Here is an 11237-nt window from a genome sequence, read left to right as displayed (position 1 = left end):
TATATATATTAAATTTTAAAGTTGAGAAGGGTAATCTATGACAACCCCAGTGTTAAATTAAAGGGAAAAATGTGTCCAGGCCTCAAAAACAGAAACTTTATGTGCTGCAGCCCCTCCTAGTTTCCCCCATGTGGTTCAGCCCCTTGAAGTGTGACATTTTGTGCTGCAGCCCCTTTTTAACAATTATTACATGCCAACTAAGCTAAAATCCCCAAAATAACCTTATCCCTTCTTCTCAATCCTTCAAACCCAGTTCTCTCTCTCTCTCTCTCTCTCTCTCTCTCTCTCTCTCTCTCCCCCCATCTCTCTTTAAAAACACGGCTCTCTCTCTCTCTCTCTCTCTCTCTCTCTCTCTCTCTCTCTCTCTCTCTCTCTCTCTCTCTCTCTCTCTCTCTCTCTCTCTCTCTCTCTCTCTCTCTCTCTCTCTCTCTCTCTCTCTCTCTCTCTCTCTCTCTCTCTCTCTCTCTCTCTCTCCCCTCTCTCTTTAAAAACAAGGGCTTTCTAAAGCTCGTCGCTCTGGCCCTCGCCCTCCTCGCCGTCGCCACCTCCGCCCAGGCTCCCAAGCCTCCCCCGAGTTCGCCGCCGCCTCCCCTCCTCTCCTCCGCCCGACCTCGTCGCGGTAGCTCGCCGTCGCTCCCCTTCTCGCCCTCGACTACGCCTTGATTGAGAGCTCTTGCTATTGGGCCTAGCTGCATTAACAGAGGCAACAACATGTAGTGATGATGGGCAACCTGAAGAAAAATGAAGAAAATGGCAAAGAAGTAGATCATTAGACTCTACAGAACAAAACCCATTACAGAAAACTTTGCCTGGATTGAAAGTGTACCTTCAGTATTGGCTGCAACTGTGTCCAAAAATCCTCTTTTAGTGGGTTTAGAGGCTTTAGGAAAATAACCCAGAGAGAGGACTGAAGGATCTTCTTCATCAATCCAATTTCTCTCCTTTGACGCCATCAGATTAAGTAGCTTTGGACAAACTTCACTTTTCTTTCTAAACTCTTCTCCCATTTTTTTACTCAGACTGGAAAAACAGAGCCCGATAGGAGGAGCTAAGAAAAAATGTCAAAAATAGTTCTAACACGTGGGTACAGTGTTAGTTCTAACACGCTACAGTGTTAGAACTAACACTGTAGCGTGTTAGAACTAACACTGTAGCTTGTTAGAACTAACATTGTAGCGTGTTAGAACTAACACTGTAGCCGCGTGTTAGAACTAACACTGTAGCTTGTTAGAACTAACATAACCGCGTGTTAGAACTAACACTGTAGCCGCGTGTTAGAACTAACACTGTAGCTTGTTAGAACTAACATTGTAGCATGTTAGAACTAACACTATAGCCGCGTGTTAGAACTAACTTGTTAGAACTAACACTGTAGCCGCGTGTTAGAACTAACACCGTTCTCATCCAATAGGGCCTTATTCTTAACTGCTGGCCTAAAAAGGATCTATGATCATGGGGAAAAGAGGGGGGGGGTATGATTGGAAGAGATTCTTTTTCGAATAACTTAACCCCCTTTGGATTTTGATTATTTCTATATTAATTTATTTAGGTAATATCATGGAAAATCTGCATTATATTGGTAATAATAAGAAGCTTCCTAATACTATGCTTTGAATGAATTGTGTGGCTTTTCTGTTCCTGTTCTTCTACCGGATTATTTATGATAAACTCTGTACGAGGCGAGTCCTTAATAAAATTGCAATAGAGGTTAACATAATCTCTTCTTACGTGGGTCAGGGTCCCTGTGCTGTCAGGATCTTCTCCATTGAAGATCATTATACTGATCTTTAAGTACATATATAGTCATCTTATTTCTGATGATTTTTGCATGCCTTGGTGTATATAACAGTTTCTCTTTTGGCAGATTAAACCGTTTTCATCTTTCTTATTGCAGTAATCATAAATTGTTTCTGCATTGAAGTTTTTAGTTTTACAATCATTTTTGAATAATCAACCACGGATGATTGTCAATTAAGATTAAAAGGAACAAAAATCATAAAATGTTCTATTGTTACTGCGCCTGCCTTTTTTAAACGCTACAGTGTTAGTTCTAACAAGTTAGTTCTAACACGCGGCTACAGTGTTAGTTCTAACACGCTACAATGTTAGTTCTAACAAGCTACAGTGTTAGTTCTAACACGCTACAGTGTTAGTTCTAACACGCGGCTACAGTGTTAGTTCTAACAAGTTAGTTCTAACACGCAGCTACATTGTTAGTTCTAACACGCTATAATGTTAGTTCTAACACGCTACAATGTTAGTTCTAACAAGCTACAGTGTTAGTTCTAACACGCTACAGTGTTAGTTCTAACACGCTACAGTGTTAGTTCTAACACGCGGCTACAGTGTTAGTTCTAACACGCTACAGTGTTAGTTCTAACACGCTACAATGTTAGTTCTAACACGCTACAATGTTAGAACTAACACTGTAGCGTGTTAGAACTAACACTGTAGCGTGTTAGAACTAACACTGTACCCGTGTGTTAGAACTAACTTTTTTTTTGACATTTTTTCTTTCTTCTAGCTCCTCCTATCGGGCTCTGTTTTTCCAGTCTGAGTAAAAAAATGGGAGAAGAGTTTAGAAAGAAAAGTGAAGTTTGTCCAAAGCTACTTAATCTGATGGCGTCAAAGGAGAGAAATTGGATTGATGAAGAAGATCCTTCAGTCCTCTCTCTGGGTTATTTTCCTAAAGCCTCTAAACCCACTAAAAGAGGATTTTTGGACACAGTTGCAGCCAATACTGAAGGTACACTTTCAATCCAGGCAAAGTTTTCTGTAATGGGTTTTGTTCTGTAGAGTCTAATGATCTCCTTCTTTGCCATTTTCTTCATTTTTCTTCAGGTTGCCCATCATCACTACATGCTGTTGCCTCTGTTAATGCAGCTAGGCCCAATAGCAAGAGCTCTCAATCAAGACGTAGTCGAGGGCGAGAAGGGGAACGACGGCGAGCTACCGTGACGAGGTCGGGCGGAGGAGAGGAGGGGAGGCGGCGGCGAACTCGGGGGAGGCTTGGGAGCCTGGGCGGAGGTGGCGACGGCGAGGAGGGCGAGGGCCAGAGCGACGAGCTTTAGAAAGCCCTTGTTTTTAAAGAGAGAGAGGGGGAGAGAGAGAGAGAGAGAGAGAGAGAGAGAGAGAACTGAGTTTGAATGATTGAGAAGAGGGGATAAGGTTATTTTGAGGATTTTAGCTTAGTTGGCATGTAATATTTGTTAAAAAGGGGCTGCAGCACAAAATGTCACACTTCAAGGGGCTGAACCACATGGGGGAAACTAGGAGGGGCTGCAGCACATTAAGTTTCTGTTTTTGGGGCCTGGACACATTTTCCCCTTTTTTTTAAAGAATAATCATAGTGCAGAAGAGTGTAGTTTAATCAATATTTTTGGGGCCTGGACACATTTTTCCCTTTCTTTTTTTTTAAAGAAAGAAAGAAAGAAAGGGGAAGTGAAAAGAAAAGGGAAACACGAAAGAAAAGGGAAGTGAAAAAAAGAGGAAAAAAAGAAAGAAAGAAAGAAAGAATTCCGAGATCAAAAGTGAGAAATTGAAGATAGAATCTGTGAATACTAGAGGGGAAATCCCTAGTTGGGCGAATTTTCTCCGAGATCAAAGCGATCGAGGACAGGTGAAAGAGGGGAAAACCCTAGCTGCCATGGAAAACTCTCCCGGCAACCCTAGCCTTGAAGGTGAGTTTCTCCGCCGAGCTAGGAAAAAATACAAGCATGGTCGTATTGATTTTGGTAATGATGAGGAAGGACATAGCAATGGTGATCGTGGTGTTGATGAGGAGTCCAAAACGGACCAGAATGCTGGTGGGGGTGACCCCTTTCCACATAACCAGAAGCCATCCTATAAGGAGAGACTGACGGGTCAAGCAACCCTTGGATTAGAAGAGGGTGATGAATGGGAGCATGAAGATGGCGAGGATGAAACCATGTTTGATGATGTGGTCTCGGACTCTGATGAACTGAGGGAAGATGGTGCAAGAATAGGCTTCTCAATGGAGGAAAAGAAAGAGATGCGCAGGCCATGGCGGAATGCCCTTATCATCAAGTTACTTGGTGGGGTTCTTGGCTTTAAAACACTCTCTAATAAAGTCCCTCAGTTATGGCAGATTGTAGGGCGTTATCGGATTATTGATCTGGGGAAGGACTACTTCTTATTCAAGTTTCACAGGAAGGCAGATTACCAGCATGTTCTTGAAGGAGGACCATGGATAGTTGGTGGCCATTACCTTACGGTAAGACGGTGGTCTCCATATTTCAAGCCCAGTACTGATCAAATCACATCGGTCATTGCATGGATTCGGTTACCTGAATTGCCATTGGAATTTTACTCCCATATAGCCCTAAAACGGATTGCTGCCAAAGTTGGCAAAGTTGTCAGGATAGATGGAAATACTCAGAATGCTGTACGGGGTAGTTTTGCGAGAGTATGTGTGGAGTTGGACCTTACTAAACCTCTTTTGCCTTCGGTTATCTTGGGAAAAACTACTCAAAGAATTGAATATGAAGGCATTCAGATGATTTGCTTCAAGTGTGGCAAATTTGGACATAGGAAAGATGATTGTTCTTTGTCTGCAGGAGATGGAACTACAATGGCGGACCAGGAGATACCGAAAGATGCTCTACTGGAGGATAAACATGCCCCTAATCAGAATGAAAACCCGTCTCCACCTGGAAGCCAGTCCCAAAGGGCAAGACAGGTGCCGCAAGAGGAGCCGGATTTTGGCCCTTGGATGCTTGTTCAATGACGTGGACGGCGGCCGGTGAGTGGTGAGGATGGGAAAGGAAAGTCTAACAATCAACGGGATACACGGCTAATCAAGGGTAGCAGATTCACTGCTTTGTTGTCTACAGATTTCATGGGATTGCAGGAGGAAATCACGCCTAATGATAAGGTGACTGCTGCCGTAGGCAAGAGGGATGTCCAAAAAGGGAATCAAACTAAGGAATGGAGACCTAAACAATCTGGGATACGTATCTCAGATAAGATGACAATCAAATACAAGTCAGCTTCTACTTCTAAAGATAGCAAGTTGAAGTCAAAGGAAAAAGCTCCACTATTTATGGAGTCAAAAATTTTGGGCCCTCCTCCAGGATTCCAGTTTAAGGCTGGTACTTCCAAGCCCATTGATTTTGATCCCCAAAGACTGGAGTCCTTTATTGGGTCAAATAACGCACATGTGGTGCTGCACCATGACCATATTACATTTAATGATAGTCATCAGCATTCGCACCCTTCGGCGTTTCTCCCGCGCATTCCTCATCGCCCTGGGCACCTCCATGATGAAACAGACCCACTCAAGTTGCCGCAAGAGCACCCTCCTTCTTTGCATGCTGCGGTAAGTGAAGACCAACCGTGCATGTTGTTTGACAATGGCGTTGCTAATGACTTGGCAAAGGAAGACACCACAATGGTTATGGCTGAAGTTGTTGCCAACTACGAGGATATCTAGCAGCCCCATGCGTTGGATGGTTGACGTATCTTGGCTACCCCTCCTTTAATTTGTGCCCATTATGACGATTTTATTTTGGAATGTGAGAGGTGCAGCAAGCACCGAGTTTCGCAGGAATATCAAGGAGTTAATTCGACTTCATAGGGTGCAAGTTTTAATTGTTGCTGAGCCGAGAATCAGTGGAGACAGAGCTGATAGAGTGATCGAGAGGCTGGGCTTTGATGGATGTGTTAAAGTTGACGCGATTGGCTTTTCTGGGGGTTTGTGGATTTTATGGAAGGCCGGTGTTGGGAGTGTTTCGGTGGCCGCGAAGGCGAATCAGTTCTTGGCCATTACCATTTCCACAAGAAGTTCTAAATGGGGGATTTTTGCTGTTTACGCTAGTCCGTTGGAGGCATCCCGCCACTATCTTTGGAGCTCTCTTAAGGAATTTTCTGATTTTGACGATATCCCATGGCTTCTTATTGGTGACTTTAACCAGATTCTTGCAGGAGATGAGAAACAGGGAGGAAATCCAGAGCCGACACGAAAAATGGAGCCTTTTCGGGAGGTGGTGCAACTGAGACATCTCATGGAACTTCATGCAGGTGGTTGTCGATTTACTTGGTCTAACAAGCAGGTGGCGCATGGTTTGATACGAAAGAAGTTAGATCGTGCCTTTTGCAACGTTGCATGGCGAGCTACCTTTTCGGATGCCTTTGCTACTAACCTATCGAGAGCTCATAGTGACCACTGCCCCGTTCTTGTCACTCTGGAGAAGCATGGTCCTGTTGATATAAATGCTCGACCTTTTCGTTTTGAGATGGCTTGGCTGACCCACCATTCCTTTCCGCAAGTTCTTGCTGATTGTTGGGTTAAAGCGGGAGACCTAAAAAATAATCTCTTTGTCACCAAGACTACACTACAGATTTGGAACTCTGGTACATTTGGGAATGTGTTTCGTCGAAAGCGTCTGTTACTTGCAAGACTTAGTGGCGTTCAAAGGGCTTTGGAGACCAATCCGAACCCTTACTTATATGGTTTGGAGGCTAAATTGACTAAAGAGTATAACTCAGTTCTCGTACAAGAGGAAATTTTATGGTTCCAAAAGTCTCGTTCTAGATGGGTGCAGTTTGGAGATAGGAACTCTAAGTTTTTCCACACAACTACCTTAGTTCGAAGAGCCAGAAATAGAATCAGTTCCCTCAAGGATGTTTCAGGTGTTTGGATTCATGATTTGGATGCCATAAAACGATCAGTTATTGCTCACTTTCAATCTGTTTACCACTCTGAAGATTTGGTGGCAGATTTCAATGTCCTTTGTCCCCACTCATCTTTGCCTTTGAGTGAGCAACACTTGAATGCACTGATCAAGGTTCCCCAGGATGCAGAAATTTGGTGTGCACTTAAACAAATGGCCCCCTTCAAAGCCCCTGGACCTGATGGATTTCAAGCAGGCTTCTACCAATCTAATTGGGATACGGTGGGTAACTCTCTCTGTAAGTTTGTAAAAGAAGCTTTTGTACTTGGTTCTTTTGACCAGGAGTTGAGTAAGGTTTTGGTGTGTTTGATCCCGAAAGTTGACCACCCAGAGTTTGCCTCCCAATTTCGGCCTATTTCATTATGCAATGTCTCGGTCAAGCTAATTTCTAAGGTGATTGTCAACCGCCTTCGCCCTCTTCTCAAGGATATTATATCACCGACTCAGAGCAGCTTCATTCCAGGTAGGGGCACTACGGATAACATTGTAGTAATTCAAGAGGTCATGCATTCTTTGATGCATAAGAAGGGCAAGCTCGGGGCCATGGTTATGAAGATTGATTTGGAAAAGGCTTATGATCGGATTAGTTGGGAGTTCCTGCGATGGGTTCTTATGGATCTCGGCCTTCCTTCCACTCTTATCTCACTTATAATGTTTTGTATTTCTTCCACTGAAATGAATCTGCTTTGGAATGGGGAAATGACCTCGTACTTCAAGCCTTCAAGAGGACTGCGACAAGGTGACCCTCTTTCCCCATATTTATTCGTGCTCTGTTTGAATAAACTGTCGGTAATGATTGAAGCGGATGTGTTGAAGGGTGTGTGGAAACCGTTCCTTGCATCACGTGGGGGACCCCCACTATCGCATCTCATTTTTGCGGATGATCTAATTCTTATGGGTGAAGCTTCGGTGGCGCAGTGTCAAACAATGATGAAGTGCCTCAATAATTTTTGTGATTTTTCAGGTGAGAAAATTAACCTGGCTAAGTCCCGATTTATCACCTCTCCTAATGTTGCTAGGTCCATGGTGAATAATATACAGTCAAGTTCGGGTATTTCGCACTGTACTGACTTGGGTATGTATTTGGGTGTCCCATTACACACTCGGAGGGTGAATACTCGAACCTATGATCATATCCTCAATAAGATAAAGATGAAGCTTGCATCTTGGAAAGCCAAGCACTTGTCACTCGCCGGTAGAGCCACTTTAGTCCAATCGGTCACTAGCACGATTGCGACATATACTATGCAGACCTCGAAACTACCTTTGTCGGTGGCTAAGGAGATTGATTCTTTGAACAGAGATTTTTTATGGGGTTCTACAAATGAGAGGAAGAAAGTGGCTTTGGTGAAATGGAACAATGTTTGTAAACCGAAGAAAGATGGTGGGTTGAGTATTCGTCTAACACATCCCATGAATATGGCTCTTCTCTCCAAGCTTGGATGGCGGTTGGAACAGGGTGACGAGAGTCTCTGAGCACTGGTTCTTCGATCGAAGTATTTGAAAGGGTGCTCCTTCCTCTCATCTGTTGTTAAGCCTGCTTCTTCCCATACATGGCGGAGCATCATTGCAAGCAAACCTCTAGTTCGTATGGGTTGTGATCGGGTCATTGGCAATGGGAAGGCCACGCGGTTCTGGTCCGACTCCTGGTTGGGGAATAAACCACTGGTGGAAGTCTTGGGCGAGGAGTTTTCACGCGGTCAAGAGGAGCTAACTGTCCACGACTTCCTTCAGCATAAGCATGCTTTTGGCAGCCTCATTCAAGCTCTACCCAACAGTCTTCAAAATAAACTAAGACTGATCGTGCCTAATATGAGCAATGAAGATAAAATTGTGTGGGGGGTACTCCGACTGGCGTTTTTACCGTGGGTTCTGCCTACAAATTGTTGCTTGGGACATGTCGTTTGGAGGGGCAATGGAACCTGGTTTGGAAGCCAAACTTACCACCTCGGATCAAACACTTCATATGGCTTGTGATGCACAATAAGGTGCTTACAAGGGAGGTATGCTTTCAAAGGAACATTACTTCTTCAGCAACTTGTCTGCGTTGTGGTCTTGCTACAGAAAACATCCTGCATCTGTTAAGGGATTGTAATTCCTCTCTTTCCATCTGGTCCTACTGGTTGAATGGATGGAGATTGGAACAGTTTACTGCTCTGGACTTGAAGGATTGGTTGCGGTTTAACCTATCCAACTCAAACTTTCTTGTCGGTAACAACATCCCTTGGAATGAGTTATTTGGTTTTGTGTGTTGGTACATATGGAAGTGGCGAAATGGTTCTATTTTTACACCCGATTTTGTTTGGCCGTCTAATGCCTTTTGTATTATTATGTCCAATGTTTTGGAGTATAGGTGTCTACGAGGGGTGGCCTAAGGCCTTTATTGTATGATCTTAGCGGTCCATGACCGCTCAAACGCACCAAAAAAAAAAAAATGTTTCCAGCTCCTTAAAATAAAGAATTTGTGTGTCCACGTCTCTCAAATACTTTTGGCATATTTCTATCATCACAAGATACTTCTATCATGCATCTACCATGTTAACATGTGTTTGCCCTAAACCTAGCCGCTAGCCCCTGAAAGTGTAAGCTCAGACTGGAGAGGGCAGAACTCCAAATAGAATTGAAACCTCTTGAATCAAAAACCGGTAAAGTGTGTAAAATAAACAAAAGAATGCATCCGATAATGCAAATCAAGCGATCCGACAAAAAGAAGCGTCAAGGGGGTATACTACTTAATCGATATCTAAATGTCAGAATTATCCTATGAACTGCTCTTATTGTTGTGGATCAAACTAAATCGAAAGCTGCAAAGGAACTCAGAGAGTCAGAGACTAGCAAATAAAGCAATAACATGCAAGGAAAGCAAAGCAGCAGGGAAGTCTAAATTTTACTCAAATAACTCTAATTTCTTCTACCATATCAACATAAAATTTCCCAATTTATTTTTATACTAACTCTTTCCTTTCAGTTGAGGGGTTTTCTCTTATGAATATGATTGAAGTTTTATTTTGTTAAGTTTAATGCTAATTTTCATCGTTTTCGGTTGAAATTGAGAAGAAAGAATAACTGATTTTTTTTAGTTTAAGGGTATAAAAGGTCCAAGTACCGTCGCATGATCATCATGTATTGACTTTCAAAAATAATTGTAAACAGCGATAAAACAAAATATGTTAACATCACAAATTAATTTTTAAACCATGCGGCAGCATATGGAAAATGAAAATAAAAAATCTATAGAAGTTTAGAGTATTAAAGGTAATTAACTTGATATTCCGCCGCCCCCCCACCCCACCCCACCCCACCCCAAAAAAAAATGGATAGTTCCGAAACTAGTTAAATTAGGCGGCAAAATGGCCAAATTGGTATAATTTCTTGAGGCTTGATGACAAGTTGGTATATTTTTTTTTAAGTTTTGTCAGATTGGTATAAATTTTCAACTCTGGCGCCATATTGGCATTAAGTTTGTCCGGAGTTACTGTTCCGACCAGTATTGATGGGATTTTTTTGCATAAAACTCCCTTATAAAAAACTTATCCTGCTCCTAACCCCCTCCTCCTCATCCTCTTCCTCCTCCTCATCCTCTTCCTCTCTCCTCTTCCTCGCTCTCTTCTTCATCTCAACCCAATCTCATCCCCCAGAAACACCCCCGGTCTGCAACGGCATCGAGTTATCCTACTCCATCACCGATCGCAAGCAAATCCATCCTCTTCTCAAGGACCCCAAAGCCCAGCCCAACTCCTTCAAAGCCACGGCCACCGTCCAAAACAACGGCCTCGCCGAGCTCAAAGCTTGGTCCCTCCTTATCCAAGTCCAGCACCAAGAGCTCATCGTCTCCGCCAATGGTGCTGTCCTCAACAACAACTCCCCGTTCCCCTTCAACACCTCGGACTCCGATGGCCTCGCCTCGTTCTTGGGCTTCCCGAGCCCAGATCTCAAAACCCCCATAGAGACCGCTGGAGATTTGACCCAGATTCAGGCACAGATCGACCTCGTCGGAACTTTCTTCGGGTCACCTCTACCCGCTTACCCGTTGCCCAAATCGATATCTCTCGACGACCCTTTATACATCTGCCCATCACCGAAGGTGGGTTTCAATTCGAGCAGTTCGCCAATTGGAGTAGTCGCGAATGTTTGGGAGCAGGATGAGGAGGAGGAAGAGGAGGAGGAGGGAGGGGGAGGGGGAGGGGGTTAGGAGCAGGATAAGTTTTTTTATAATGGAGTTTTATGCAAAAATCTCATCAACACTAGCCGGAACAGTAACTCCGGCCAAACTTAAGGCTAATATGGCGCCGGAGTTAAAAATTTATAACAATCTGACAAAACTTAAAAAAAAATATACAACTTGTCACCAAACCTCGAAAATTTATACCAATCTGCCCATTTTGCATAAATTAGGCATACAGAAAACATCTTCTCCAAAAAAGTAACAATTACGTCCTCTCACACATTCAGCACTCCCTTCTCCCTCTCCCTCTCGTCCCCCGCTGCACCATTTCCCCTAAAAGCTCCCTCCTTCGAATCAGCGAGCGATCCCGTCACCGGCGG

General features: G+C 43.6%; 3 protein-coding genes across 3 annotated transcripts in view; 2 read left to right on the top strand and 1 right to left on the bottom strand.

Moving 5' to 3' along the window:
- Window positions 1-1041, bottom strand: part of LOC109840979 — an 8146-nt gene extending 7105 nt beyond the window's left edge. The window contains exons 1-2 of the mRNA XM_020409820.1: window positions 827-1041; window positions 611-731 (exon numbers count right to left, since the gene is read on the bottom strand). Coding sequence (XP_020265409.1) covers window positions 611-731; window positions 827-1007 — 302 coding nt within the window. The 5' untranslated portion in view covers window positions 1008-1041. The remainder of the gene's footprint in view (window positions 1-610; window positions 732-826) is intronic.
- Window positions 2532-3542, top strand: LOC109840971. The gene is made up of 3 exons (XM_020409814.1): window positions 2532-2746; window positions 2842-2916; window positions 3421-3542. The coding sequence occupies exons 1-3, from the start codon at window positions 2566-2568 to the stop codon at window positions 3540-3542; spliced, it is 378 nt and encodes a 125-aa protein (XP_020265403.1). The 5' UTR covers window positions 2532-2565.
- On the top strand, window positions 3647-4747 carry LOC109840960. The gene has a single exon (XM_020409803.1). It carries the CDS (start codon window positions 3647-3649, stop codon window positions 4745-4747), a length of 1101 nt encoding a protein of 366 aa, XP_020265392.1.

This window comes from Asparagus officinalis, chromosome 1 (genome assembly GCF_001876935.1).
Source record: "Asparagus officinalis chromosome 1, Aspof.V1, whole genome shotgun sequence".
Classification (NCBI taxonomy): domain Eukaryota; kingdom Viridiplantae; phylum Streptophyta; class Magnoliopsida; order Asparagales; family Asparagaceae; genus Asparagus; species Asparagus officinalis.
This window is presented reverse-complemented; position numbering and strand designations above follow the sequence as displayed.